This window comes from Oryx dammah, unplaced genomic scaffold (assembly GCF_014754425.2).
Source record: "Oryx dammah isolate SB20612 unplaced genomic scaffold, SCBI_Odam_1.1 HiC_scaffold_19, whole genome shotgun sequence".
Taxonomy (NCBI): Eukaryota; Metazoa; Chordata; class Mammalia; order Artiodactyla; family Bovidae; genus Oryx; species Oryx dammah.
Window position 1 is genome coordinate 13754736 of NW_024070203.1, and position 27908 is coordinate 13782643.

A 27908-nucleotide genomic window follows, 5' to 3' on the forward strand; every position below is an offset into this window, starting at 1 on the left:
TTCTTCGACCCCAACACGCACGAGAACCTCACGTACGTGCAGCTGCTCCAGAGGGCGACTCCTGACCCTGAATCGGGGCTGTTATTTCTTTCTCTCACAGGAAAATGATTGTTCATGGTCTTGCAAAATGTTTTTTTCTTCTGTTATTAATACATTACAATTTTTAAAAATTTATATCGTGATATATCTGTTCATTATGTTTTACTTACATGTTAATTAACTTCCTTTCTTTCACCTGGTTTTGATTGTAATCCCTTATATTAGTCTATTTCCATTAAAGTCATGACCTTTATCGTGTATTTTTCGTGTTCAGTTTTGAATTTACAGTTCTTTGCAATTTCTCATGTGAAATCTCTATAGTATCTAGCTTATTTCGTATCAAGGGTTCCTTTCTTCTTATGTGCACCTATCATAGTTGAGGGACCTTCCCTGGTGGCTCATATTGGAAAAGTGTCTGCCTATAATGTGGGAGACCCAGGTTCAATCCCTTGATGGGAAAGATCCCCTCAATATGGAAATGACAACCCACTCTGATACTCTTGCCTGGAAAATCCCATGTTTCAAGAAGCCTGGTCGTCTATAGTCCACGAGGTTGCAAAGAGCTGTACATGACTGAGCGACTTCACTTTCATTTTTTACCACAGTAGAGGCTATGCATGATTCATTAAAATCCCATTTCATCTAAATGGCTTCTTCATATTGATTTTTTTTCTGGTTTGACTAAACCATTTTCTGTCAATTTCTTGCTTTAGTAAATGCTCGTGGCTCTCAGTTTGCTGTCCTCCTGCCCTGGTTTTCCATGGTAGTGCTGTGCTTTGCAGAGGCTGGGCTCTTTCTGTCACTCGATACCGCTGTCCCTGTTAGCCTGACCCCCTGTGTGTTCTCCTCATCAGATTTGTTTGGTGGTGTGGCCTTTACAGTGATCAGTGATCACTTCCTTCCTCAGTGATCAGTGCAAAGAAATAGAGGAAAACAACAGAACGGGAAAGACTAGAGATTTCAAGAAAATTAGAGCTACCAAGGGAACATTTCATGCAGTGATGGGCTCAATAAAGGACAGAAAGGGTATGGACCTAACAGAAGCAGAAGATAGTAAGAAGTGGTAAGAATACACAGAACTGTACAAAAGAGATCTCCATGACCCAGATAATCATGATGGTGTGATTCCTCACCTAGATCCCAACATCTGGAATGTAAACTCAAGTGGACCTTAGGAAGCATCACTGCAAACAAAGCTAGTGGAGGTGATGGAATGCCAGGGGAAGTATTTCAAATCCTGAAAGATGATGCTGTGAAAGTGCTGCACTCAATATGCCAGCAAATTTCGAAGACTCAGCAGTGGCCACAGGACTGGAAAATGTCAGTTTTCATTCCAATCCCAAAGAAAGGCCATGCTCAAACTACTGCACAATTGCACTCATCTCACATGCTAGTAAAGTAATCCTCAAAATTCTCCAAGCCAGGCTTCAGCAATACGTGAACCATGAACTTCCAGATGTTCAAGCTGGTTTTAGAAAAGGCAGAGGAACCAGAGATCAAATTGCTAACATCCACAGGATCATAGTAAAAGCAAGAGAGTTCCAGAAAAATATCTGTTTCTGCTTAATGACTATCCCAAAGCCTTTGACTGTGTGGATCACAATAAACTGTGGAAAATTTTTCAAGAGATGGGAAATCAGACCATCTGACCTGCCTCTTGAGAAACCTGTATGCAGGTCAGGAAGCAACAGTTAGAACTGGACATGGAACAACAGACTAGTTCCAAATAGGAAAAGGAGTACATCAAGGCTGTATATTGTCACCATGTATATTTAACTTATGTGCAGAGTACATCATGTGAAATGCTGGGCTGTATGAGGCACAAGCTGGAATCAAGCTTGCCAGGAGAAATATCAATAATCTCAGATACGCAGATGATACCATCCTTATGGCAGAAACTGAAGAACTGAAAAGCCTCTTGATGAAAGTGAAAGAAGAGAGTGAAAAATTTGACTTTAAGCTCAGCATTAAAAAAACTAAGAACATGGTATCCGGTCCCATCACTTCATGGCAAATAGATGTGGAAACGGTGGCTGACTTTATTTTTTAGGGCTCCAAAATCACTGCAGGTGGTGATTGCAGCCATGAAATTAAAAGACGCTTACTCATCGGAAGAAAAGTTGTGACCAACCTAGACAGCATATTAAAAAGCAGAAACATTACTTTGCAACATAGGTCCATCTTGTCAAACTGTGGTTTTCCCAGTAGTCATTTATGGATGTGAGAGTTGGACTGTGAAGAAAGCTGACTGCAGAATAATTGATGCTTTTGAACTGTGGTGTTGGAGAAGATTCTTGAGAGTTCCTTGGACTGCGAGAAGATCAAACCAGTATATCCTAAAGGAGATCAGTCTTGAGTGTTCATTGGAAGTCCTGATGTTGAAACTGAAGCTCCAATACTTTGGCCACCTGATGCGAAGAGTTGACTCAGTTGAAAAGACCCTGATGCTGGGAAAGATTGAAGGTGGGAGAAGGGGACAACAGAGGATGAGATGGTTGGATGGCATTACTGACTCAATGGACATGAGTTTGAGTAGACTCCAGTAGTTGGTGATGGACAGGGAGGCTTGGCATGCTGTGGTCCATGGGGTCACAAAGAGTTGGACACAACTGAGTACTGAACTGAACTGAACTGATGGCCTTTTCAATGGCTTCCCAGGTTGCTCAGTGGTAAAGAGTCTGCCTGCCGATGCAGAAGCTGCAGGTTCAGGCTCTGGGGTTGGAAGGTTCCCTGTAGGAGCAATACCCCCTGCAGTATTCTTTCTGGAAAATTCCATGGACAGAGAAGCCTCACAGGCGACAGTCTTTAGGGGCCATTGAGTTGAACACGACTGAACATGCATGTACCCCACTCCACTCCATGGCTTTTACAGTTTACCAGGAATTGTTTGTATGTCAACAAAGCTCTCTTCTTTGATTTCAACTTTTTGAAAAGTTCCTCCACAATATTCTCTCTCCTTATTATAAGATATTAAACAAGAACAATAAGCACTGATAACCTAAGGTGACATACAGCTGTATCCAGCATGGTCTCTGCTTCTCATCGGTCTTGGATGATCCTGGAGCTTCAGACATTGATCACAGAGTGTCTGGTTGGCACAGGTGGCATTGGGCCAAGTCTTCCTGGTCACTCCGTTTTTATAGAGAGTTCTGAGCAGTGAGTGGTATTTTCTCAGGATCACCTTGGGTGAGTGGAGTGCAGAACACGGGAGCTTTGCTGGTCCCATCAGGATGACAGCAGTGGAGTTAAGTCTGTGCAGAAGGTGGGGGAGTGAGGTGTTGTAGGTGACTCTGAAACCAGCAGGGCTGAAGGCCTCTGGACCAAGCTGGAGACACTGGAGCTCAGGGTTGAGAGAAAGTGGGTACCTGTGTCCACAGCCTTTCTCCCCAGGAAGAGAAAGTGAAGGGTGAGTGGAAACCCAGCAGGTGAGAGGAAGGAGATAGTAGGAAAGTAGTGAAAGTGAAGTGAAATCGCTCGGTCGTGTTGGATTTTCTGTGACCCTGTGGACTGTAGCCTACCAGGCTTCTCCATGGGATTTTCGAGAATACCAGAGTGGGTTGCCATTTCCTTCTCCAGGTGATCTTCCCGACCCAGGGATTGAACCGGGTCTCCCGCATTGCAGGCAGACGCTTTACCCTCTGAGCCACCAGGGAAGCCCAGGAAAGTATTGGGGGTCACTAATTACAGACGTGAGTTTGAGTGAACTCCGGGAGTTGATGATGGTCAGGGAGGCCTGGCGTGCTGCAATTTATAGGGTCGCAAAGAGTCGGACGCGACTGAGCGACTGAACTGAACTGAACTGAACTGAACTGAATTACAGTCTGCTGCTGCTGCTAAGTCACTTCAGTCGTGTCCGACTCCGTGTGACCCCATAGACGGCAGCCCACCAGGCTCCCTCGTCCCAGAATTACAGTCTACCTCTTTGGTATTTTTCTGTCTCCTTAAGAGAGACATGTGTTCCTTAAGCGAGGAGGGACGGACGCTTCTCTGTGGCCTGACCTCAGATCCTCGCGGTGCAACCCCGGGCTACGCGGGCTGCCCCTCGACCTGCTCCACGCTGGCTTCACCCCGAGGCGGGAGCCTGGGGACCATGCCAGGTTTCCCGATGTGCTTGACGGAGTGAGGCACGGAAGCAGTGCAGGAAGTACAAGCGGCTTCCAGAGCTGGCCAGAGCCAGTGAGCACAGCCCAGCGCGCGTTCGGGGAGGCCCTGACAGACCTGGCCTCAGACCGCCACGGAAACCCCCGCGCTCGGGTCGCCGGGCTAAGGCTGGTCCCTGGGGCAGCCGAGAGCTGCGCGTCCCAGCAGAAGCCTGGCTGGGACCCAGGCGGGCGGGGCCTCTGGAGGGGCGGGGCTGTGGACTGATGGGCAGGGCCCTAGGTGCACTGGGCGGGGCCTTCGTGGGTGTGGCGGGGCGCGGGGCGGGGAAAGGTGGGGCTTTCGCGGGGCGCGGCGAGGGCTCTGCCTTGTGCGTGGAGCCTCGGCTTCGTCTCCGGCCCGGGGAGGCGGCTCCGGCGGGGCAGGCGGGCTCCACCCCCGGGCCGGCCGCGTGCCCGCGCCTCCCAATTCCCAGAACCAGGGTGGGGGCTCGAGGGGGTGGTGGCGGCAGCTCCGCTTCCAGCTGGGCGTCTGGGCGCTGGGCCAGGACGGGCGGAGAGCGGCGGCGGCGCTGGGCGGCGGATCGCGCGCAGGGCGGTGGCCTGGACCGGCCGAGCCATGGCGGCCCCGGAGCTGGTGCCGAGGCGGGGCCGGGAGCGGGAACGGGAGGACGAGAGTGAGGACGAGAGCGACATTCTGGAAGAGAGCCCGTGCGGCCGCTGGCAGAAGCGGCGGGAGCAGGTGGGCACAGCGGGGCGGGGAGGGTCGCCGCCCACCTCGGGTGGAGGGGCCCTGGGGCCACGCGGGGCCGTGCGCACTCTGAGGGAGCCAGGAGGCCGGGAACCTGCCCGAAGCCTCGCTCTGGCGGCCTCCTTCTCGATGCGCGCTCGTACTCCTTTAGCCTGGCCCCCACGCCCTGGTGAGAAACCCCCTCTTCCTTAAGGGCCAGTCTCTCGAGACCCCCTCCTCATGCCTCTGAGATCACCTGTTATCCTCCTGGGAACCATCTTCACAAAAACCCGAAGCATGCCCCAGATCCCCACAGCCCAGCCCCAGGACACCACGCCTCTGCTCCTGGGTCCCCAGCTTCTCCCTTGGAAGGCCAGTGCCTGCCTTACACCCTCTGGCTGGTGGATAGGATGTGAGCCGGGACTGAGCCTTCCCCGACCACCTCACTCATGCCCCCCCCACCCCCAGGTGAATCAGGGAAACATGCCGGGGGTCCAAAGCACGTTCCTGGCCATGGACACTGAGGAGGGGGTGGAGGTGGTGTGGAACGAGCTGCACTTCGCTGACAGGAAGGCCTTCTTGGTCCACGAGGTAAGGCCCGCTGCCCCACCCCCCCACCCCCCCATCATCCTGGTGACTGCACCCCCCTTCCCAGGAGAAGATCCAGACCATGTTTGAGCAGCTGGCGCTGGTAGACCACCCCAATATTGTCAAGCTGCATAAGTACTGGCTGGACGCCTCAGAGTCCCGAGCGCGGGTGAGCCCCTGGGCATGCCATGGGGTGGTGGGGCACCGGTGGGTGGGGTGGCTGTGGGCACCCACTGTTGGTGGAGCCTGTGAGTTTGCCACCTTGCAGGTCATCTTCATCACAGAGTACGTGTCGTCAGGCAGCCTCAAGCAATTCCTCAAAAAGACCAAAAAGAACCACAAGGCCATGAATGCCAGGGTATGCAAGTGGGCTGGTGTGGGTCAGGGCCAGGCTGGGGTCCGGGTGCTGCTGGGGACAGAGACAGTGAGGGGCACAGGGCAGGGCTGGGCCAGGTGGCCCAGGCCCAACTGCCTTTCGGAGCCCACCTCATGGAGTCTGTCCATTGCCAGGCCTGGAAGCGCTGGTGCACACAGATCCTGTCTGCACTCAGGTGAGGGCCTGGGCTTGCCCGAACACCTGCCTGCGATCTCCCCCGTCCACCCCACCTCCTGGCACCCCTGACCCAGCTCCTCTGGCTCTCCCCTTCTCACAGCTTCCTGCACGCCTGCAGCCCCCCCATCATCCATGGAAACCTGACCAGCGACACCATCTTCATCCAGCACAACGGCCTCATCAAGATTGGCTCCGGTGCTGGCGGGGAGGAGGGGGTGGTGGGGAGGCTGGGCCGGGTGGGACCTGTTGGGAACACAAGGCTGATGACGCTGCGCACCCTGTCACGTTGACACCTGCTCTTTCTCCCCGTGGGGACCGGCTTAGTGTGGCACCGGATCTTCTCCAACGGTGTGTGGGGACTCTGGGGGACGGGGGGTCGTGGAGAGGCCCGGTCTGCTCACCTCCTGCTCTCCCGTAGCGCTCCCTGACGATCTTCGAAGTCCCATCCGTGTTGAGCGGGAGGAACCTCGGAACCTGCACTTCTTCCCGCCAGAGTATGGAGGTGAATCCAGGAGGCCCCCACCCTGCCCCCTGTATCCGCCTTACTCGTCCTGACCTGCTCTCCCCTTTCAGAGGTTGCTGATGGCACTGCCATGGACATCTTCTCCTTTGGGATGTGTGCACTAGAGGTACTAACCCAATGTAGCCTGGGGCCCTCCTCCCAGCTAGCTCCCCCAACCCCACCCGTCCCTTTCCCCTGCCTGACCTTGCTGTGCCCCCTAGATGGCTGTGCTGGAGATCCAGGCCAATGGGGACACCCGGGTCACAGAGGAGGCCATCACTCGTGCCAGGCACTCACTGAGTGACCCCAACATGCGGGTAAGCAGCTCGCCCTGCCCCTGTGAGTTGGCTGTCAGTGTTCCAGGCTGGGCAGTGAGGGGCCTCAGGCAGGCCTGCAGATGGCGTAGGTCAGAGCCAGGTCCGCTGCACTAGCCCTTCCCCTGAAAGGAGGGCCTTACCAGGCAGGTGTGTTGCAGGGCAGACCTGATGGCATGAGGGCACATTCTGAGCACAGAAAGATGCTTTCAGTGTGGGTGCAGTGTTTATGCCAGTTTTATAAAGAAACAGGTTCAAAGAGCCTTTAGCGTGAATGGTGGAGCCAGTGTGCATCTAGGTCTGCCCAACTCCACGGCCTTGCCTGTAAGCTCTCAGGAGACCGGCTGAGAAGTTGCCAGGGGGCAAGGTGGGTGGGTACAGAGGGCATATGCTCAGAAGCTGCAGCCACACCTTCTGTGGCCAGACTTCAGCGACTACCTGGCTTAACCCATGGCCTCTGGGAGTGGTGGGGCCTGGGTGGGACTGAGACAGACGTGGAGCCAGGATGGACCCAGAGGCAGTGAGGGCCTGGATGTGGGGCAAGGGAGGCACCCCTCAAGGCCATCTGCAGAGCCGGTCCTGACCTGTAGCACCAGAAGTAGGGCAGGCAGGTGGGCTCAGGCTGGGCCCCTCTGACCTCAGGGGCCCAGGCTGATCTGCCAGCGCTTTGCCCAGCCCTGGGCTCCAAGGCAGGGGCTGGTGTCCGTCCTCAGTGTGCAGTCTTCATCTGTCACTTGGGGATGACAGTGCCGGCCCCCCACAGAAACGGGCGGGGGGTGCCTACTGGAAGGAAAGCACAGGCAGCTCCGGGCCCTGGGAAGACTCCACTGTCCTGTTTGAAGACCCAGGTCCTGGCCTGGTGGCTAACAGGATGCCTCTTCCTGTGCCGGAAGCTGCATGAAGGCTCCCAGGGGCTTGGGGCCAGAGCAGAGAGGCTGCACCCACTTCCGCCCCCCTCCGCAGGAGTTCATCCTCTCCTGCCTAGCCCGGGACCCTGCCCGCCGGCCCTCTGCCCACAACCTCCTCTTCCACCGCGTGCTGTTCGAGGTGCACTCATTGAAGCTCCTGGCTGCCCACTGCTTCATCCAGCACCAGTGTGAGGGGCAGGTCGGCCTGGGGGCGGGCCAGGGCCTGGGGTCGGGCTGCAAAAGGAAGGCTTGGCAGGACCCCATGCTTCAGGGCCCGCCGCCTGTGTGCTCCCGCGGCCCATAGACCTCATGCCTGAGAATGTGGTGGAGGAAAAGACCAAGGCGATGGACCCACACGCAGTGCTGGCAGAGATCCCCCGGCCCCCTCGGCCCCCGCTGCAGTGGCGGTGAGTGACCTGCAGCCCAGAGGCCTCCCTGCTCCTCCCAGCCAGGTCAGCCCCACTGGCTGGACCAGCCATTCTCACGTTCTTCTTATACCCATGCCAGGTATTCAGAAGTCTCCTGCTTAGAGCTCGACAAGTTCCTGGAGGACGTCAGGTGAGGACTGGAGTGAGCCTGGGGAGGGGGCAACTGTCGGGCCTGAGCCCCCAGCCGGCACCACCCTGCACTGTGTCCCTAGGAATGGGATCTACCCGCTGATGAACTTCGCTGCTGCCCGGCCCCTGGGGCTGCCCCGTGTGCTGGCCCCACCCCCCGAGGAAGCCCCAAAGGCCAAGACCCCGACGCCAGAGCCTTTTGACTCAGAGACCAGAAAGGTAAGCTTCCACCCCTGCTGCACAGACTTGACCACCGCCCAGACAGGCTCCCTTACCCGGGGCTTCAAGTCTCCTGGGCCAGCTTTCCTCCCAGCTGCTGGAGGCCAAGACCTGACTGATCACTGTGGAACCTGGGGGGGCAGTAGTGCAAACTGAGAGATACCCCTCTCCCAGAGGCTCCACAGGGAAAGGTTCCCGCAGGCCCTTGTCCCGCACACGCCACTGCTCTGACTCACCTCCTTGGCCTGCGGATTCCCTGACATCTGTGCCCTGGTGTCTCCTCCAATGCCCCCAGGCCCTGGGATTCCCCTGGTCCCTCCTCCTGCAAGGCTCCCCCCTGGCCAGGGCACTCCTGGGCAGCCTCAGCCCCTCTCCCTCTCCATGTCCACACCCACTGGTTTCCAGAGGCCGTGGCTTCGGCCTTGGGTGTGTCTCTATGGTTACTGCCCTGATCTGGGCTTCCTCTGTTCCCCACCGGGATGCTGCACCAGCCCCTTGCCTGGTCGCCTGCCGCTGGCTTCCCTCCACAACACAGCCAGAATTCTTGTTCGGGGTGGAGGGGCACAGTCAGGGGTCCTCAGCCCCCCACTCTGAGGCCTGGTCTTGCTGGCATCCTGGGCTTCCGCTGTCCTGTCCCTGAGGACCTTGCTCTGCCTACTTTTCCCACAGCTTGTCCAGGTGTTCTCTCCACCTGTGAAACCATCCTAAAGCATCCTCCAGCTTCAGTATCTACCCCTCTGAAAATTTTGGCAGGTTCCTAGCAGTGAGATGTGCTGTCTAGTTTGCCCTTAGAGATTTTTCCCATCTCTGGTTTTTACTACCCCTGCCCGGCCCCTTTGAGGCAGCATCTGCGCTTGCTTGCCAGAGGTTGAGGTCCGGCCTTTGAGTGACCTTGGCCTGTGTCTTCCCTGCAGGTGATCCAGATGCAGTGTAACCTGGAGAGGAGTGAGGACCAGGCACGCTGGCACGTGAGCTTGGGGTTGGGAGGGCTGCCACCAGCAGAGATGCCAGATGCGGGAGGAGAGGGACCGGGCCGACCTGAGCCCACCACGCCCTCTTGCCTCCGCCTCCTCAGCTCACTCTGCTCCTGGTGCTGGAAGACCGGCTTCATCGACAGCTCACCTACGACCTGCTCCCAAGTAGGCCGAGGGGTGGGGGCAGCGGTTGTGGGGGAACCCCAGGTGGGGGCGGAGGCAGGCAGGCAGCACTTCGGGTCTCACGCCCTGGCCTCCCCCGCAGCCGACAGTGCCCAAGACCTGGCCGCCGAGCTGGTGCACTACGGCTTCGTCCACGAGGTGAGGTGTGCGGGCTGGGTGTGGCCAGCCTGGGAGGGCGGCAGGGTGGGCCACGCCCCTCCGTCCCCCATGCCTCCCTCCCGTCCTGCAGGACGATCGGCCGAAGCTGGCCGCCTTCCTGGACAGCACCTTCCTCAAGTACCGTGGAGCTCAGCCGTGACCTTGATCCATACACCTCAGGGCGCCAAGCCCCCTGGAAGCCGACCTCTTGGCTCCCTGGGGAAGCTTGGCATTGGCCCCTGCAGTTGGGTGGGGAACCAGGGTCCCTGTCTGCCTGTGTGCCTGCTAGTGAGAACCTCCCCTCGCATAGCTCCTGCAGCCCTGGGGTGGGGCTGAGGGTGGCGGGGTTGGGCCCACCAGGGGTGAGGGAGCCGGTGCTGGAGGACTGGTTAGCTGCTGTGTGTCCTTAGGAGCAGGATGTCCCATGCAGTCAGCTTCCACAATTTCCTGGCCCTGTGGTCACGAAGGGGCTGCCGCACAGGGAACCACGCATAGTGCTGGGGGCTGAGGGGTGGGGGTCAGCCCTGGAGAGCTGTGCGTCCAGGGAAACGCTCCATTGCAAGTTGGTGCCACTGACTCACATGAGGAACCACCATCTTAAACTGATGGTAAAGCACCTGCAAGTGTTGGGCACCGTGCTGGGCGAGGGACGTAGCCATGACCTGGAAGCTCGTGTGGCTCTTGCCCCCTGCCTCCCATCCAGGGCAGACCCACTTCCGAGCCCCTCTCTGGCTCCTGCAGCCCCCACAAAGAGCTGTTCTCTGTTCTCGTTCCCTGGCCGGATGGTCCGTGTCAGATGCCCTCCCTGCTCCTCCCCAGCTCACCCCCACTCGTGCTGCATCCCTGGGTCCTGGGAATCAGTGCCCCCTCCATTTGCAAATGTAATTAATCACTCTTGCACATTTAAAACCGCATGTATAAATTTAGCACATTCAGGTTTCTGAGTGTTTGAAATGTCAAACAAGAAAAGCCTACCACTGTATTAGTTCTCTGTTGTTGCCGTAGTTTTTTACTACTAATTCAGTGGTTTAAACCAACACATATATTAGTTCTGTAGGTCCGAAATCTGGCGCAGATCCCATCAGACTAACGACAAGGTGCTGTCACTCCTTTCTGGAGGTTCTTGGGGAGAAACCATTTCCTCCTCCTTCAGGTTGTCAGCCCGCAGGTTCAGGAGCACGCGGGGCACTGGGCAGGAATTCAGTTCCTTGCAGTGATGGGGCCAAGGTTCCCATCCCCTGAACTGTGTGTCTGGTTTTCTGCAGCCAGGAAAGCTTCGTGTGATTAGATTGGGTCCACCTGGATAATCCGGGATAATCTCCCATCTCATGGTCCTTAATCTTAATCATATGTGCAAAATACTTTTCACCAAGTAAAGTAATATTCCCAGGTTCTGGGGGTTAGGACATGGACATCTTTGTCATCCCACCTGCCACATCACCCCAACCAAAACCCCAAACCAACACCCCTTACCAAGACATGTCAGATTACATGTACAAATATGGTGAATCTCAAGTTATTTTAAATGTTCCAGTACTCTACAAAATTATTCAAGTTCTTACACCTTTCAGTTTAAAGTTACGCTTTAAAATAACTTAACACAACTATTTGGAAATCCTGATGCCAAGCTGTCTGATTCTGCATGGTCTGAAACAGTTGGGAGTGTCCAATGCATAACAGATTGTGCCAGAGATTAAACTGAACTCAAAAGGATCAGTACTAGTACTGCTCCATTTAATGTCTGTTGAGGTTTTCATTTTAACTTTTATCTCTTCAAAGTGACATACGTATTACTTTAAAAGTGGAATTTTTTTAGGCCAATAATAAATAACTAATAAATACAATGTCTAACTCTGATCCTTTGCAAATTCAACTCTTAGCTGTTTCTTCAGGCATTTAAAATGCATGTTTCACAAGGACACGCACACATGCTTTCACTGCTTTTCATCGATTTTTCTACATTATGTGTCACCTGCCGGTGTCCTCTTGGGGGAAGGGAGGCCACTGGCCTCAGTCTCTTGACACAGCGCCATCTAAATGTGATGGACACTATTACAGGTTCACTCCCACAGGTCTCAGCAGAGAATGAGGTGTCCTAGGACAATATTTGCTTTCTTGCACAACTTTTTGTTTTCCCTGCAGTTAATCATTGCCTTTTGGGGGGGGCTTAGCTTTCCACACATGCCATTAATTCCTCCCTAGATTCTCCTGCAGAAGTGTGAACCTCCTCTCAAACTTGGGATTTGTTGCATAACTGCTGTTTCCATCTTTTCCTGGACCCCTCACCCTGCCAACTGCCCCGGCTGTGAGCATGGGCTATGACTTCAGCAGCGTCCTGGAGCACCTCCTTTCTCTCTGCTGGAGCCCATGATTTCCTCCTCCTTGATTCAGTTACGGAGTCTGCAGTTGCCCTCACTGCTCTCACATCTGCTTGTTCGTGTAACTAGGTACAAAGTTGGGCTTCTAGTCCTAAGAATTCCCATGCCTTTCTGAGTTCTGACCTTTGCGATGTCTTCTCTCTGGATCTTTTCTTTACCTGAATGCTTTGCAAATTATCAACGATGTGTCCTGATGTTGTTCAGTCACTCAGTCTTGTCCAACTCTTTGTGACCCCATGGACTGCAGCACGCCAGGCCTCCCTGTCCATCACCATCTCCCAGAGTTTACTCAGACTCATGCCCATCAAGTCACTGATGCCATCCAATCATCTCCTCTGTCATCCCCTTCTCCTTCTGCCTTCAATCCTTCCCAGCATCAGGGTCTTTTCAAATGAGTCGGCTCTTTGCATCAGGTGGCCAAAGTATTGGAGCTTCGGCTTCAGCATCAGCCCCTCCAATGAATATTCAGGACTGATTTCCTTTAGGATTGACTGGTTTGATCTCCTTGCTGCCCGAGGGACTCAAGAGTCTTCTTCAGCACCACAGTTCAAAGGAATCAGTTCTTTAGCGCTCAGCATTTTTCATTGTCCAGCTCTCAGATCAGTACATGACTACTGGAAAAACCATAGCTTTGACTATACGGACCTTTGCAGGCAAAGTAATGTCTCTGCTTTTTAATACGCTGTCTAGGTTTGACATTGCTTTTCTTCCAAGGAGCAAACATCTTTTAATTTCATGGCTGCAGTCACCGTCCAGTCTAGAGTGATTGTGGAGCCCAAGAAAATAGTCTGTCACTGTTTCCATTGTTTCCCCATCTATTTACCATGAAGTGATGGGACTGGATGCCATGATCTTAGTTTTTTGAACGTTGAGTTTTAAGCCAGCTTTTTCACTCTCACCTTCAATCAAGAGGCTCTTCAATTCTTTACTTTCTGCCATAAGGGTGGTATCATCTGCATATCTGAGGTCCTGATGTAGACCTTTCTCTCTCTTTTCTTCCATTATTATTTTTTATTGAAGTATAGCAGTTTATAAAGTTGTGTTAATTATTCCTTTACAGCAAATTGATTTTTTTTCTGTATTCTCTTCCACTATGGTTTATCACCTGATATTGAATATGTTGATAGTTCTCTGCGCTCTGCAGTAAGAACTCAATATGACTTTCTCTTTCATCTGTTGTCCAGAGATCCCAACCCTTCAGTTCTAAGAAGTTTTCTTGGCCATTTTGATTTCTCCCCTTTCCTTTTCTGGAATGCTTACTTAGATGTTGGACTTATTTTATGAGAGGTTAGGGGCAGAGGCTCTGGAGCCACTCAGCTGCTTCTGAGACAGTGGTTCAGATTGCATGGGGGTGGTCGTGAGCTTGCACAAGTTAACTGTGAAAAGGAACAAGAACAGTGCCCAGCACACTAGCACTCTGAACGCAGCAATGCCAGATTTCACAGGCAAAGCTGCACCAGGGAGTGGTGCTTTTGCCCTTCTTCCAGTCCCAGCCCACCCCTCTGTTATGGAGGGCTCTGAGGTACTCGCCGGTTCTAGTACTGCAGAGTGCTGACCAGTGTGACAGTACTCCATTGTGTGTTTTCTAGCTATATGGTTTTATTGTTATACGTTCTGGAAGATTTCAACTTTATCTTGCAACTTCTCTGTTTAACTGTTCCTTTTCCTCTCATACTTTTCATTTGTAACTGCTTTCTCATTGGCTGAATGTTTTTCTTTACAGCATCTTGTTCATGTACTTTGATGCAACATCCTATATCTCTAAGGATATGGTTTTAGCTTTTCTTTTTTCCTTCCTCTCTGTTGGCTCTATTACTTCTGAGTCCCTTTTCCTTTTCCAGTTTACCTCTCCCTCAGGTGTGTGGTATTCCTGGGTTGCCCAGTTGCATTGAATCTTAGTGGTTGGGGCTTATTGTCTTGTGAGCTTTGAGGTCAAGGATGGAGCCAGGTCATTCTCCTGCCCACCTCCCAACAGCCAATCTATTTTGTGTGTGTGTGTGTATTGGGAGCTCCTGCAGAGACAGGCTCTTCTCTCTGAGGACTGTGAGTGGCACATGATTAGGGAGCCAGGGGTGGAGGTGGCAGAAAGACAGGAATCTCATGTATTCCCCCACTTTCAGAACAGGCAGGCCCCCCAAGTGTGCCTCTGCTGGAGCTCACCTCTCAGTCGCTGCCAGTAGGGACAGAGCTCTTATCTCCTCCTTGTCATGACTGCACTCATATGAACCATCTCTTGGACCTCGACCTCCAGGATGCTAAAGCAGCCCGTTGTCCACCTTCCTCCAGCTTCACGACATTCCACCTCTTTGTCTTTGGGGGTTTCTGCCTTTAAAAAGGTGGTGCAACCTTCCCAGGTGGCGCTAGGGATAAAGAATCCGCCTGCCAATGCAGGAGACAGGAGATATAAGTTCGATCCCTGGGTTGGGAAGATCCCCTGGAGTATGAAATGGCAACCCACTCCAGTATTCTTGCCTGAAGAATCCCATGGACACAGGAGCCTGGTGGACTACAGTCCATAGGGTCGCAGAGTTGGACATGACTGAACGAAGCACTCTTTCTTATCATTTTAGAGGAAAGGTAAATGAGTAAAATATTTTCGTGTTTCAACAGGGTGTCTGGATTTCACATTAACTCTCCCAGGGTTGAGAAGAGACCTGCCTCCTTGGGGAAGACACTTTGCTACTTCAGGCAGGCTAAAGTTGCTAAGCTGACAACGTCAGGGCCTGAGCTTCACTGAGTGAGGGCCTTGGGACTGGGTGTGGCACGCAATAAACGTCCAGGGCAGCTCAACGACAGGGATGGACACCTGGAACTTTATAGTTCAGAACAAAGGGGACTGAGTGCATACCATTCCCAGGGGATTGGTTCGGAAGCCTGTCTCTTGGGTTGCAGTTCTACAGACTGCTACATCGGTGGCTCTAGGACGCTATCAGTTTTAAAGTGCACTACTGTTTTCTGAACCATTTGGAAAGAGAAAATGCGACCATAACAGGGAACACACCATGCATTGGTAGGCACATTCAGAGATACGATGCAAAGAGGCATTTCGAAATCTGAGTCCGAAAAAAGGCGATTCTTGGTCGCAGTTTTCAACCGCAGCTCTAGAGGGAATCCGGCCGTCTGTGACAGAAATCGAGCAGCGAAGGGAAAACGGCCGCGAAAGGCGAGGGGAGGGGCGACCTAGGACGCTAACAGGCAGGCGGAGGGCGGTGCTGGCGGCGGGCGGAGGCCCCGCCCCCGCCCCTTCCGCGCGCCCTTCCCGGAGCGTTAACTGTTCCTCCCCGCACCGGAAGCGCGTTCCTTTTTCCTTCCACGTCGCTGGGGAAAGGGCCTTTAATCGCGAGAGTTCCGTTCTCTTGAGAGCGCCTCCGCCGGCGCCTAGATCGCGCGAGACCGCGGAAGGAACCGAAGCGTGTGGCGCGCGCGGCGGCCGCGACGGGCACAAGATGGCGACGGCGACCATAGCGCTAGTAAGTGAGACCCCGGTGACCGCGGGCCGCCGCTCAGACCGCGGGAGCAGATTGTTGGCCTGGCCAGGGCGCCGAGGGTCCCTCGGAGACGTAGCGGCCGCTCCGGAGCCCAGCGCGAGCTTCTGCGGCCTTCGGTCGCGCGGGGCGGGGGCGGGGCGGGCGTGAGGGGAGGGGGCCGGCCTGCGGCCGCAGCTTCCGGCCCGCAGATTGCAACTTCCGGCAGGCGGCGCGGGAGCACCTGGCGTGGCTGTGACCCGCGGTGCGGCTGATGTTGATGGGGGTGGGGGGCGCCGTGTGGCGAGCCGGGTCTCTTCGCCGTGAGGTCGGGCGGGGCCAGACGGTAGTCGTTCCTCTCTGCCGACGTTGTGAGCCTCTAACCCCGACTTGAAGGCGGAGCACCGTGGAACCGTGGCGTCTCCCCCTCCAGCGTGTAGGGGCCTCAGGGCGGGCCTGTAGGACGGGATCGGGCCTGGTGAGAAGGGAGGTCTTCGCTTCTTGAGTACACAGCTGTGAATGGGCTCTCTGCTGATGCCCAGCGGAGAAGAGGTCTCCAGCCAGCAGGGATTCCGTCCTGCAGCCCCTACTCAGGAAGGGAAGACGAGGCCTCTCATTACATCTCTCCTGAGCGGTCACATTGTCCCAAGCGCTATGCGAGGGCTTGGGGGAGCAGTAGGGAACAAGAGACAGTCTTGCCCTGTTCCGCCGTCTGCTGGGCACTGGAGACCAGTTTCCACTCAGGGTGCCTGAGGTGTTAGGGCGGTGCAGACATCTCTTCTGCCTTGCTTAGTGCTCAGCCACATGGAGCGCTAAGCACAGATGGACAGCCTCTTCTCACACAGCACTTCCTTGGGGAAGTCTCTCTTCACTCTTCCTCCTCCCAGACTTGTGCCACTGAGTCCCCTCACGGACCCTCACAGGGAACTTCATCCCTTTATTTACCTACCTCTCCCCAGCTCAGTCTAATGGATGGGGTTTGTTTGAGAGGCGTGTGGTTGGAGGTTGGACTGACGGGGGAGATCTGAGGGTCAGTGGGCGTACTTAGGCTGCCTCCCTCAGGCTCTGATGGCCACAGAGGGGGCGAACCTGTCTCACTGGGGCAGAAGCTGACTCCCAGTGAGAAAGCGGCCCCAAGCTATGAGGGGCCCGGTGTGTGATTCTCAGATCTAGCTAACTTCACTATTCTCTTTGTGCCATATCCTGCTTCCTGCTGAAGCCACAGGAGCAACCACCTTTGTGACAGGGGCATTAGAAGAGAGGTGAAGGTGGAGGCCTTGGTAACTGTCTAAGTCACCAGAGTTTTAAGATGATGGAGAGGGAGGCTTGAAAACAAGGACCAAAACTCCTGGGAAGGTGTAGAAGGAGCAGAGACCAGTGAGAGTGGAGGCCTCGTGTCCCCGAGCACCCCGAGACCTGCATCAGCACCACACCCCAGCCTTGCTCAGGGGCACCCAGCTCAGCTGTGGCACAGGGCCAGACCTGGTGGTGTCACAGTGGGGGTGGGTGTGTACACTGGGTCTGAACCTTGGAAGCTGGGCTTTTCAACAAGGGTCTTCACGGCCCGTCTGAATTAATGCTGCTGTTCCTAAGTCACTTCAGTCGTGTCTGACTCTGTGCGACCCCATAGACAGCAGCCCACCAGACTCCTCTGTCCCTGGGATTCTCCAGACAAGAATACTGGAATGGGTTGCCATTTCCTTCTCCACTGCACGCACGCATGCTAAGTCGCTTCAGTCATGTCCGACTTTGCCACTCTATGGACAGCAGCCCTCCAGGCTCTGTCCACAGGATTCTGTAGGCAAGAATACTGGAGTGGGTTGCCATTTCCTTCTCCACAGGAGATTAATGAATGTATGTTAATATGCATATACAAACTGTAAAGACCTAGACTTACCTTATCAGCTTGTGGGAATGAGGTCCAGTCTGTGGCCTCACACATTCCTCTTCTAATCTTTCGAATGCATAGGTTTCTAGAAGGGTCACCGGTTCCCTGCAGTGCTTCAGGGGCATAGCAAAAGCTTCTCTCCTCTGTCTCCTGGTCTGTGCCTGCTGAAGAGTGCTGTTTTGCTGTCCTAAGCTGTGGCTTTGGCTCTTGCGGGAGGTGGGGTGAGTGGCGCTGGACTTGGCGGACAGTGATCTCGGGGGGTAAGAACCCAGGAAGGTACAGAAGACCCTCTTCTAACTTTTGTGTGCCTTCCCCCTGGTCACTGCGGAAACAGGCCACGGGCCCTTCCTCTGATACCTGGGCTCACTCCTACTTGGGACCATGGTCCTAGGAGTTGCATCTTGCAAGAGCACTGGACTCCCTCACCTTCCCAGAGGTGAAGGTGCTTGTTTTTCTCCTGTGGGTCCCAGCCTGCCTGTCACCTCACCGAGAAGCTGTCTGTGCTGCTGTGGTCTTGGGGCCCTCACACTCCCTCTCTCCTACCCTGTGCTTGGTTTTCTCCTTAGGGCTTGTGCTACAGAAATAACCTCGTGTCGGGGCTGGCTAGCATGTCTCTTGTCTTGCATTTCGTGCGTCTGCAGTGCCCCACACAGAACCTGCCTGCGCTGTGGATAGCATGGTGCCACGTGAAGCGGACTGACCAGATGGGAGGCAGCGTCCTGCATAAGTCCTGCTGTGGGGACTTGACTCTGGATGTTTTAATAACACACAAAAAAAATCACTGATACCTGTGGATCACTGGCCATGTACAGGAATTGCCTTACGTATTGTCGTATTGTATATGGGGTTGGCCAGAGTTGGCCACTCGCTGAATCTTCCTGCCTGCCCCAGGAGACAGGCCTGATGAGCCTGAAGCCTGGAGGCATTAAGTAATTACTTGATTTTTCTGGTTTTCTAATGGAAATGATCCTTTTGCCCTGGGCTATTGATTAGTGGCAGTGCAGGGGTTTGGGCCCCAGAATCTTGGGGCTGCACTGTACCCCACCCCACCACACACACCGTGTACAGCCCGTACTACGCACACCCTCCCCCACCCCACACACATCCGCCAGAGGGAGTTTGCACCCCTTGAGGCACTGCTGCCTGGTGCTGGGGTGCTTTGTGACTATGGCCTGCTGTAGTCACGGCTGGAGGATAGTGTAAGACTAGCTGTAATGATGAAGGGCAGTTTCCTCTAAGTTTTCTTAGCATCTGCTTAGAATAGAGCCCTAGGCTCTGTGGGATGAATTCCCTGGGGTCGGCTGTCCTTTGTGAGTCCCAGGTGGACTGAATTTCCCTGCGAAGCCTCTTCTGAGCCGCCTCTGGTCTCAGTACTGCCCTGGTTCCTGTTGGCTGCTGCACTTATTAGGGTGAGTGGGAAATCATCTATACATGTGCCCTCAAGTTGATCTGATTCACAGGGTTCAGGAGGTTGGACTACATGCCCAGACCTGAGGTTATCTCTTGTTGGGGTTTTGTGAGGCAGCCTCTACTCTGGTGTGTTCTGGGGGCTGCCAGGGCACTTGGAGCAAAGCCAGACCCTCTCTCCAGATGCCAAGCACCCACTGGGTAGCACCTCTATCAGAAGGGCCCCCATTTCCTTTCTCTCTCACTGGAGCATGGTTTCATGGCTTACAGCAGTGATCCGATTTCAGAGGGGTTCCAGGGAAGGAGCAGCGCTGGGTTGGCCACAGCTTCCACGCCACATCTCTAGTGCAGTCAGGCTTGTGCTGCTGTCTTTCCTGAGGCTGGAGCGCCTGAGACATTCTCTGGCCAGGTCAGCCCAGCCTTTCTTTGGCTTTGTGCTTGGTGCCTTGAGGGTGGGCAGGACTGTTGCCTGTGTCCTAGATGTGTGTGGGGCTCATGCTTGAGTTGGGAGTGGGTTCCTGCTGTGTGGTTTCTGAGATGGTGGCGAAGTCTCAGGGCCCTTCCGCTAAGAGCCTCACTTCCATGATGTTGCCCACCTTCTTCCATTGGGCTGGCTTCACACCAAGTGCTCCTTGGCCCCTTGAGATGTGGCCAAACTCTCACTTGCCCTGAGTTAGACAGCCCTAGACAGTGTGCAGGGGGTGGAAGCATAGGGGAGGCCTACAGAGGCAGCCCCGCAGCCCAGCCTGCCAGTCAGAGCCACCTTCAGGAGGGGCCTCGGGACCGAGACTGAGGTGTGGGCTGGCCCAGTGTGTGTGCAGGCTGCTAGCGAGGTGCCTCTGTCCACCTCTGGAGGGGAGAGGGCTACCTGTGGTCCTGGTCGTCTTTTCCTGTGTGGCCAGAGGGCTGCTCTTGACCCAGGAGCAAGTGCCTTTTGTTGAGCGGGGGGCAGGAGCACAGTTCAGCTCTCCACACTGTCTCTTTCTGAGGACTTACTGCCAGCCTGGGGCTGCCCCAGCCTCTGCTCTGGTTTCTCCCGGCCAGCCCCTTGGGCCTGGGCCCTGGGCAGCGGCAGGTGTGCTGGAGGAGCGGAGCGGGCAGGGCGAGGCGTGGAGGGGCAGCTGCAGGAAGGCCTGGGGCCAGGTCAGAGCTGGCTCCTTACTGGTCCTCGCGGAGCCCAGCTCTTAACCAGGGAAGACGAGCGAGGGCCCGGGCGGCTGGGTCTTGTGAATGTTGTCACACCGTCTCCTTCCTGCCTGCAGCAGGTCAATGGCCAGCAAGGAGGGGGGTCCGAGCCGGCGGCGGCGGCAGTGGTGGCAGCGGGAGACAAATGGAAACCTCCACAGGTACTGCCCTTAAGCGTTCTTGCCCTCAGGCCCGCCCGCCTGCCCGCCCGCCCGCCCGCCCGCCTGTCCGCCTGCCTGCCTGAGCGTCCCTGGGCCCAGAGAGACCTGGCTGGGGGTGGGAGCGGGAGGAGCCCCAGGGACTTGGCCTTCTGGGCAGAGACCCTGCCTTGCCCCCTTGCCACCCTGTCTCCCTCCTGGCTCCAGCCGCCTCCTCTCTGCATCCACTTGGTGTCCTCGCCTCACGTGTCTTCAGATCCTGGGCAGATGGTGGCTGTGGTCAGGTGGGCCCGAACCTTGGGCGGTGCGTGCCTTTCACTGCTGGTGTCATACAGGAGGGTGGACGTGTCGTTCAGAACGTGCAGGGTGGTGTTAAGAACCAGAAATAGAGTTTCCCTTCAGATCTCTAAGTAAAACATGAATGCGGACCCCTGTGCAGGTCAGAGCACAGGTCTGGGTCCTCGACTTCAGGGTTGGCCTGGAGGGTCTCAGCCAGTGCTAATCGCCAGACCCGTGGGGTGGGGGTGGAGGGCTGGACCTTGCTGTCTTCGGATAAGAAGGTTCTTTATGCTTCTGCATGGCAGTGCCTGCCTCCAGAGGGCTGGGCAGGGCCTCAGCAGAGTGGCCTGTGGGCTGTTGGGGCCGGGCGCCCAGCATGCCTGGGGAGGGCTGTGGTATGCAGCATGGATCCTGGGAAGCTATGGGGGCTGAAGCTGATGGGCAGGGGGGCCAGGGTGTCCTTCTAGCCAGCCCTTCCCAACCCTGGCTGGCTATGTAGCCAGCCATTGGTTGGTAGGAAAAGGGCTTTTTGTTTCTCAAGACAAAGAGGAGATTGAGAAGTTTCTGAGGGGCTGAGGGGGGCTGGCATTGATCACCATGGTGACGGCCTGCTCTGGAGCCGTGGCCCCGGCCCTCGTCCTCTTTCCCACTGAGAAGAACTGGGCTCAGGGCCGGCGGGCAGGCTGCACTGCCAGAGGAGGGGCTGCCAGGGCTTCCCGCCCTTCCACCCTGTGCTAGAAACCTAGCACTGCAGCTGGTCAGGAGGGTGCTTCTTGGGGTCTGGGTCGCCAGCCCCTTCCTGCCGCCTTTGTGCCTCTCTTTGTGGTTGCCCGTCACTCCTGTGCTGGGGGCCTGCCTCTCGTCCCTGCTGTTCCTCTTGAGGCTTCATGCTGGGGTTGGAGAATCCCCAGTCCGGACGGTTGCTGGCCACCCAGCGCCTGGTGACTAGACAGGTGTGCTCCGAGCCTCCGCACACATGCTCCTGCCACTCCCACGGCTGTGTCCTTCCCCTGCCAGCAGCTTAGAAATGCCTTTCAGTAGAGGGCATGCCCGCACTCCTCGTAGCACCCGCCCTGGCCCGCAGCGGGCTGGGCCTGCCACCGCCAGAACATCTCCTCATTCCTGTGCTTGCCCAGCGTGTTGGCGGGTGTCTGTTTCTGTTCCCTCACGGTGGGCCTGTTTCTGGCTTCTCTTGCCAGCGTGCTAAGCACAGCCCAGGGAGAAGTTTGGTGAGGTGGGCTGGGAGAGCAAGTCCAGGTCTCTGGATGGTGTGCAGGGATGGGGGGCCACCACCTGCAGCTGTGCTGGGAGGGCGGCGCCTCCCAGACTTGCTCTTTTGAGTGGTCCTAGAACTGGTCCTGAGTAGGGACACCAAGTCTGTGGCCGTGAGATGATGCTGGGGGCCTGGGTGCCAGGCAGCCCAAGAGCAGGGCATCCCAGAACATCCAGAGAGCCCTGGCCCTCCCTTTGTCTGGGAGGCCAGTGCCAGCCAGCTCTCCTGTGCAACTTGGGGTCAGGCTTGTCATGAGGGCTGGGCTCCTCTCACTGCTCATTGCTTGTCTTGGTGACTGCAGAGGGGCCTGGGTCCTGCACCTGCTCTGGGTGGGCCAAGGGCCCCAGCGTGCCTGTCTGTTTTGGTGTGTGTCTTAGCAGTGGGTCCTGGAGGAGACAGGTCTGGGACAGCCACTGGGCTGTTGGACCCATGTCTGCCCCAGGCAGGAGACAGTCCATCCCTGGGGACGGGCTGAGCTGCAGGCCATGCGCAGTGGTCAGGCAGAGGGCAGGGTGGGCCTGGGGCCACGGGAGGGCTGTCGGGGACTTGCTCTCAGCCATCTCCCTGCTCCCATCTGCAGGGGACAGACTCCATCAAGATGGAGAACGGGCAGGGCACAGCCGCGAAGCTGGGACTGCCTCCCTTGACGCCCGAGCAGCAGGAGGCCCTCCAGAAGGTGAGCGCGTCCCTCCTGGGGCTCCACGGCAGGGGACCCCTTCGGGGGTGGAGGAAGGCCCATCTCCCCACAGGCGGGCCCCCCAGTGCTCCTCACTGCCTTCTCTTGCAGGCCAAGAAATACGCCATGGAGCAGAGCATCAAGAGCGTGCTGGTGAAGCAGACCATCGCCCACCAGCAGCAGCAGCTTACCAACCTGCAGGTGAGCCACCCTCCCGCCCGCCACCCCGCCACCGCTCTCCTACTCTCGTGCCTGCGGCCATCCCCGCGAGGTGTTGTGGTGCTCCGTTTCTCAAGGACTCCTTGGGACCCCCGGGTTCCTCCCTAAGGCACGAGTGGCCCAGCCCTACCCACCTGTTGAGAGCCCACGGCCCCTGCCAACCCTCTTCTGTAGCCCTGCGCCCCTGCCCTTCCCCAGTAGGCTCCTCTTCTCGGACTTCAGACTGTGGCCTTGGGTCACCCCCAAGCCGTGTGCCCAGCTGCGAGGCTGATGGTGTAACCCTGAGGGGCTTTTCTCCCCACCCCCATGGCCTCGGATAAGAGCGGTCAGGCCCCCGCCCCTGCAGTGAGTCTAGTCCAGCGGCTCGGGGCCCAGGATTGAGAGGACAGGCTGGACACGCCTCCCCAGGGCCTTGCTCTAGGGTTGTGGCCAGAGGCGACCGTGGCCATGGGGGAAGAGGACAGGGTGAAGCCGACAGGCCTGGGCCTCGAGCCTCCCGCACCCCGCCCAGCCCGCAAAACATTCACGCTGACGGGGGTGCCTGGCTCTTGACTGTGCTCCGTCCGCTCCTCCCCTCCCTCCCCCTCCTCCTCCTGCTCCTCCCCCTTCCTTCTTGCCCCTGCCGGCCAGGCTGCGGGGCGGGGCACCTGGGGCTCTGAGGCCCCCCTGGGCAGGTGCCGGTGGCCGGCCAGGTGCCCAGCAGTGTGGGAAGGCAGGCGGGCCTCCTGGCAGGGCGGGGACTCCGGGCCTTGCCGCTGTCTGCGTGAGGTGTGACGAGAGCGGAGACTGCTCGGCTCCAACAGACTGAACTCTGTCTTTACTGTCTTTCAGATGGCAGCAGTGACAATGGGCTTTGGAGATCCTCTCTCACCTTTGCAATCGGTCAATAGACATGCTCACTTCTTCCGGGGCTCATGTCCTTAGTCAGGGCTAGAGGGGGGCAGTGCGCCCATGTGCTGGGGACCTTGCTCCCCGTGGCCGGCCCTGCCCGCCAGCTCAGGACGCGCGCAGCAGAGCGCCAGGCGCGGCGGGGCCAGTGGTGTGGGGGGCACCCACCCCGGGACCGCCCCTGGGGAGGCCTGCATCTGCTCTGAGGGCCCGCCTTAAAACTAACCGGCCAGGTAACTGCAGAGGGCAGCCGGCCAGGAGGGCAGCTGCCCGCGCCAGGCCCCCCACACCCGTGCCGCCTGCACACATCGGGTGTGCCACCAGGCCTCCAGCTCCTCCGGGCTCCAGGCTGCTCGGGCTCCTGGCTGGGGTCAGGCGCCCGAGGAGAGAGGGGTCTTAACTCACGGCCCCCTCAAACCCTGAAGGGGGGACGGAGGGAGGGGGGTGGGGGTTGGGGGGACCCAAGTGAAGGAGAGAGGGAAGGAGCAGGATTGGGCCATGCCCTGGCTGTCAGCAAGGGGCGGAGTCCATGCGGGCAGGGAGCAGGCGGTGGCCATGGCCCCGGCTGCTGTCAGCAGAGGAGTGTGGGGAGGAGATGCCCCTCCCGCTCCCAGAGGCAGGCTGAGGAGGAGGCCAGGCCCCCCCGGAAGTCTGAGGGGGAAACGTGGCCTTCCCGGGGCCCGTCCCTGGGCATGAGTTCTCACAGGGGACACGCGGTCCTGTCCTCGGGGGCCAGACAGACCCCGTGTCCTCTCTAGGGAGTGTCTGTCTGTGGGAGCAGGTCAGGCAGGGGGCTCTGGGCACCCCCACTGTTGGGGAGCCCACACTGAAGAGGAGACATGCTCCTGTCCTGGAGAACTTTGACCCCAGGGGCAGATGGTCTCACATCTGGGGCATCTGGCGCGAGAGGGGACCTAAGTGTTGGGGACGGGGGCAGTCCTTGATCTCGACAGGAAGCCTGTGGCCTCTTTGTTGGGAGCATAGTTTGAGGAGGGGGTCCTGTCTGGGGAACATGAGCCTTATTTTTAGGCTCCTCTTGGTGGGATGTGGGGGCGTGGCCAGTACTAGACCAGCTGGTATATGTGAAGAAAGAAGCTGGTCTCTGGTTATGGGGAACCTCAGGAGGGTGTGGGGGTCCCCTGCTGAGGGGCTGGAGCCAGGACCCATCTCCTTGGCCTGCCCTGGGCCTGTGGTCTCCCCTCAGTGCCCCATGGCGAGTGGCTCTGGGGCGCTGCCCGTGAGGCCTGTTGTCTGAGGTGGCCGGGTGGGAGTGTCTCCTCAAGCGACTGGGGGCCCCAGCATGGAGGTGGTGGCGCCCGCCCGCGCGGACCCCGGGGCGTCTCGGTGGCTCTGCTCCCTCGTGATGCTCCCAGGGACCAGCAGCCCTTTCTATGAGGGTTCAAGGCGCTGGGGCTGCGCGAGCGGTGCTGCCAGTCTTCTCTCCGGGGAGTCCCTGACCGGGCTCCTCACCTCCTCCCTGGGGTCTCTTCTGGGCAGTAGCTGCCGTCTTTGTCCCCTCTCTTGCCTCACACCAGCATCCCTGCAGCCTGGCGGCTCCCCCTTCCCTCTCTATCTGAGCGCATGGCCAGGACCCTGGGAGGACCTCCCAGCCCACCCAGGTGCCCGGCCCCAGAATGGAGGGCTTGCAGCCCTGCCTTCCGACCAGCTGTCAGCTGTGCTGTCAGTCTGCCCGGGACCTGGGTGGGCCAGGGTGTGTCCATTTCCTGCCTTCAGGCCTGACTTTCCTTCTTGGCCTGGGGTCTTGCCGACCCCCGCCACCCTGACTGCAGGGGCGGATCCTGCACCACACCACCGCATGGGGAGCCCTCCCCACAGCGGAGCAGGAAGGGGAGGGGTGGGCCAGGAGGGGAAGGGGCTGCCCAGTGTCTCGCCACCCCTCACAGGCCAGTGGCTCTGTCTCCCCTTGTTCCTGCTCCAGATGGCGGCTCAGCGGCAGCGGGCACTGGCCATCATGTGCCGGGTCTACGTGGGTTCCATCTACTACGAGCTGGGGGAGGACACCATCCGCCAGGCATTCGCCCCCTTTGGGCCCATCAAGAGTATCGACATGTCCTGGGACTCTGTCACCATGAAGCACAAGGTGAGGGTCCGTCTGCTACCTCGCCCCGGCCCTCCACTCTCCTGGTCTTAACTGCACGTTCCTATGTCCAGGGCTTTGCGTTTGTGGAGTATGAGGTCCCAGAAGCTGCCCAGCTTGCCTTGGAGCAGATGAATTCCGTGATGCTGGGAGGCAGGAACATCAAGGTGAGGGCTGGGGAGGGGACCTTGGGGCCATTGTGCAACGTGTTCTGTGTCCGGACAGCCAGCCTAGACTGACTGGGGGCTCTTTGTCTCCTGTCTCTCCCCAAGGTGGGCAGACCCAGCAACATAGGGCAGGCTCAGCCCATCATAGACCAGCTGGCCGAGGAGGCGCGAGCCTTCAACCGCATCTACGTGGCTTCCGTGCACCAGGACCTCTCAGATGATGACATCAAGAGTGTGTTTGAGGCCTTTGGCAAGATCAAATCCTGCACACTGGCTCGGGACCCCACGACTGGCAAGCACAAGGGCTATGGCTTCATTGGTGAGTTTGGGAAGGTGGGAGTGGGGTGAAGCCCCCTCCCCACACCCTAGCCCCAAGGCTGGCCCTCACTGCGCTCCTGCTCTGCAGAATATGAGAAAGCCCAATCGTCCCAGGATGCCGTGTCTTCCATGAACCTTTTTGACCTGGGGGGCCAGTACTTGCGGGTGGGCAAGGCTGTCACACCCCCCATGCCCCTGCTTACACCGGCCACACCTGGAGGCCTCCCGCCGGCTGCTGCCGTGGCCGCAGCTGCAGCCACAGCCAAGATTACAGCTCAGGTAAGGATTGGTGCCATTGTGTGGTTCAGTAGTAGGCACTGGGACCACTGGTCCTATGGGGACTGGCCCTTTTAGTGGTCTTGAGTGGAGGCAGCCAGATCTGGGACTAAGCATTGTGGCCTTCTTGGTTGCAGGAAGCAGTGGCTGGAGCAGCGGTACTGGGTACCCTAGCCACTCCTGGACTGGTGTCCCCTGCACTGACTCTGGCCCAGCCCCTGGGGGCTCTACCCCAGGCCGTCATGGCTGCCCAGGCCCCAGGAGTCATCACAGGTGAGCCTGGGTGGGTCAAGGTTTCCCTCCTTCCACTGCTGCCCTTCTGGGCTTGATGCCTTCAGCTGTCCTTAACGAGCTTCTTCGCCCCCTGGGCCCCAGGGCAGTTCAGCTATGCTCCTTCCTGGGAATGGAGGGAGGTGGGGGAAGTGACCGCTGACTTGGTGGGTTTGCTGCAGGTGTGACCCCAGCCCGGCCTCCCATTCCGGTCACCATCCCCTCTGTGGGTGTGGTGAATCCCATCCTGGCCAGCCCTCCAACGCTTGGTCTCCTGGAGCCCAAGAAGGAGAAGGAGGAGGAGGAGCTGTTTCCTGAGTCGGAGCGGCCAGAGATGCTGAGTGAGCAGGAGCACATGAGCATCTCAGGAAGTAGCGCCCGCCACATGGTGATGCAAAAGCTCCTCCGCAAGCAGGAGGTGGGCCACCGGGGTCGGCGGGGCGGGGCGGGGCGGGGCTGTCCAGCCAACCACAGCTCTCAGCTGTCCCCCCCACAGTCCACAGTGATGGTTCTGCGCAACATGGTGGACCCCAAGGACATCGACGATGACCTGGAAGGGGAGGTGACCGAGGAGTGTGGCAAGTTCGGTGCTGTCAACCGTGTCATCATCTACCAAGAGAAGCAGGGCGAGGAGGAGGACGCGGAGATCATTGTCAAGATTTTTGTGGAGTTTTCCGTAGCCTCTGAGACTCACAAGGCCATCCAGGCCCTCAATGGGCGCTGGTTTGCTGGCCGCAAGGTGGTGGCTGAAGTGTATGACCAGGAGCGTTTTGATAACAGTGACCTCTCTGCATGACCTCGGCCCCATTCCCTGGACTCGCACTTTTTCCTTGTTTCCTCTGGGTTTTATAGAGTGATTCAATGGTATCTCGGGCCCGGCTGCCCAGCCTGTGGATAAAGGTGCAGGTGCTGCTGGCCCTGACCGTCCCTGACTGACAGTGGTCTTGTGCTTATTGGCTCCTGGGGCAGGGGTGCAGGTGCGGGGCAGGGCGAGCACCCAGGAAGCGCAGAGGCAGTGAGCCTTGGTGGTCAGAGACCTGAACACCGAAAGGAATGCATTTGCCAGGGTCAGCAGGAGCTGCTTGGTTCTTCGGTGCCCACATGGGGTGGCCATGAACTGTGGGGGTGGCCTTCCTGCTGTGCGGGGCTCTACTATCACATG

The 27908-nt window shown here is 57.4% G+C and overlaps 3 protein-coding genes across 15 annotated transcripts in view; all 3 read left to right on the forward strand.

Moving 5' to 3' along the window:
• The window catches only part of EPPK1 (epiplakin 1), a 13593-nt gene extending 9352 nt beyond the window's left edge, over positions 1-4241 (forward strand). The window contains exons 3-4 of the mRNA XM_040261592.1: positions 1-32; positions 3988-4241. Of these exons, the coding sequence (XP_040117526.1) occupies positions 1-32; positions 3988-4162 (207 nt within the window). The 3' untranslated portion in view covers positions 4163-4241. The remainder of the gene's footprint in view (positions 33-3987) is intronic.
• Positions 4242-4521: 280 nt separating this feature from the next.
• On the forward strand, positions 4522-11646 carry NRBP2 (nuclear receptor binding protein 2). 2 transcript variants are annotated; one of them, XM_040261594.1, is made up of 18 exons: positions 4522-4878; positions 5335-5457; positions 5522-5623; positions 5723-5812; positions 5965-6005; positions 6108-6202; positions 6332-6355; positions 6426-6509; positions 6581-6636; positions 6731-6826; positions 7787-7919; positions 8036-8138; positions 8239-8289; positions 8372-8507; positions 9422-9475; positions 9583-9646; positions 9747-9802; positions 9894-11646. In XM_040261594.1, the coding sequence occupies exons 1-18, from the start codon at positions 4756-4758 to the stop codon at positions 9960-9962; spliced, it is 1500 nt and encodes a 499-aa protein (XP_040117528.1). In that variant the 5' UTR covers positions 4522-4755; the 3' UTR covers positions 9963-11646. The 2 variants fall into 2 exon arrangements, with proteins under 2 accessions (XP_040117528.1, XP_040117527.1); XM_040261593.1 differs by having other exon boundaries at positions 9422-9471.
• A 3760-nt stretch (positions 11647-15406) lies between these two features.
• PUF60 (poly(U) binding splicing factor 60) lies at positions 15407-27679 on the forward strand. Of its 12 annotated transcripts, none has more exons than XM_040261598.1 (12): positions 15448-15650; positions 20205-20285; positions 22415-22510; positions 22622-22711; positions 23561-23611; positions 25557-25718; positions 25790-25882; positions 25988-26201; positions 26289-26479; positions 26614-26749; positions 26929-27164; positions 27243-27678. In XM_040261598.1, exons 1-12 carry the CDS (start codon positions 15627-15629, stop codon positions 27540-27542), a joined length of 1674 nt encoding a protein of 557 aa, XP_040117532.1. In that variant the 5' UTR covers positions 15448-15626; the 3' UTR covers positions 27543-27678. The 12 variants fall into 12 exon arrangements, with proteins under 12 accessions (XP_040117539.1, XP_040117532.1, XP_040117531.1 ...); XM_040261597.1 differs by having other exon boundaries at positions 15461-15650; positions 20202-20285; XM_040261606.1 differs by having other exon boundaries at positions 15469-15650; positions 20202-20285; positions 27228-27673.
• Positions 27680-27908: the final 229 nt, after the last annotated feature.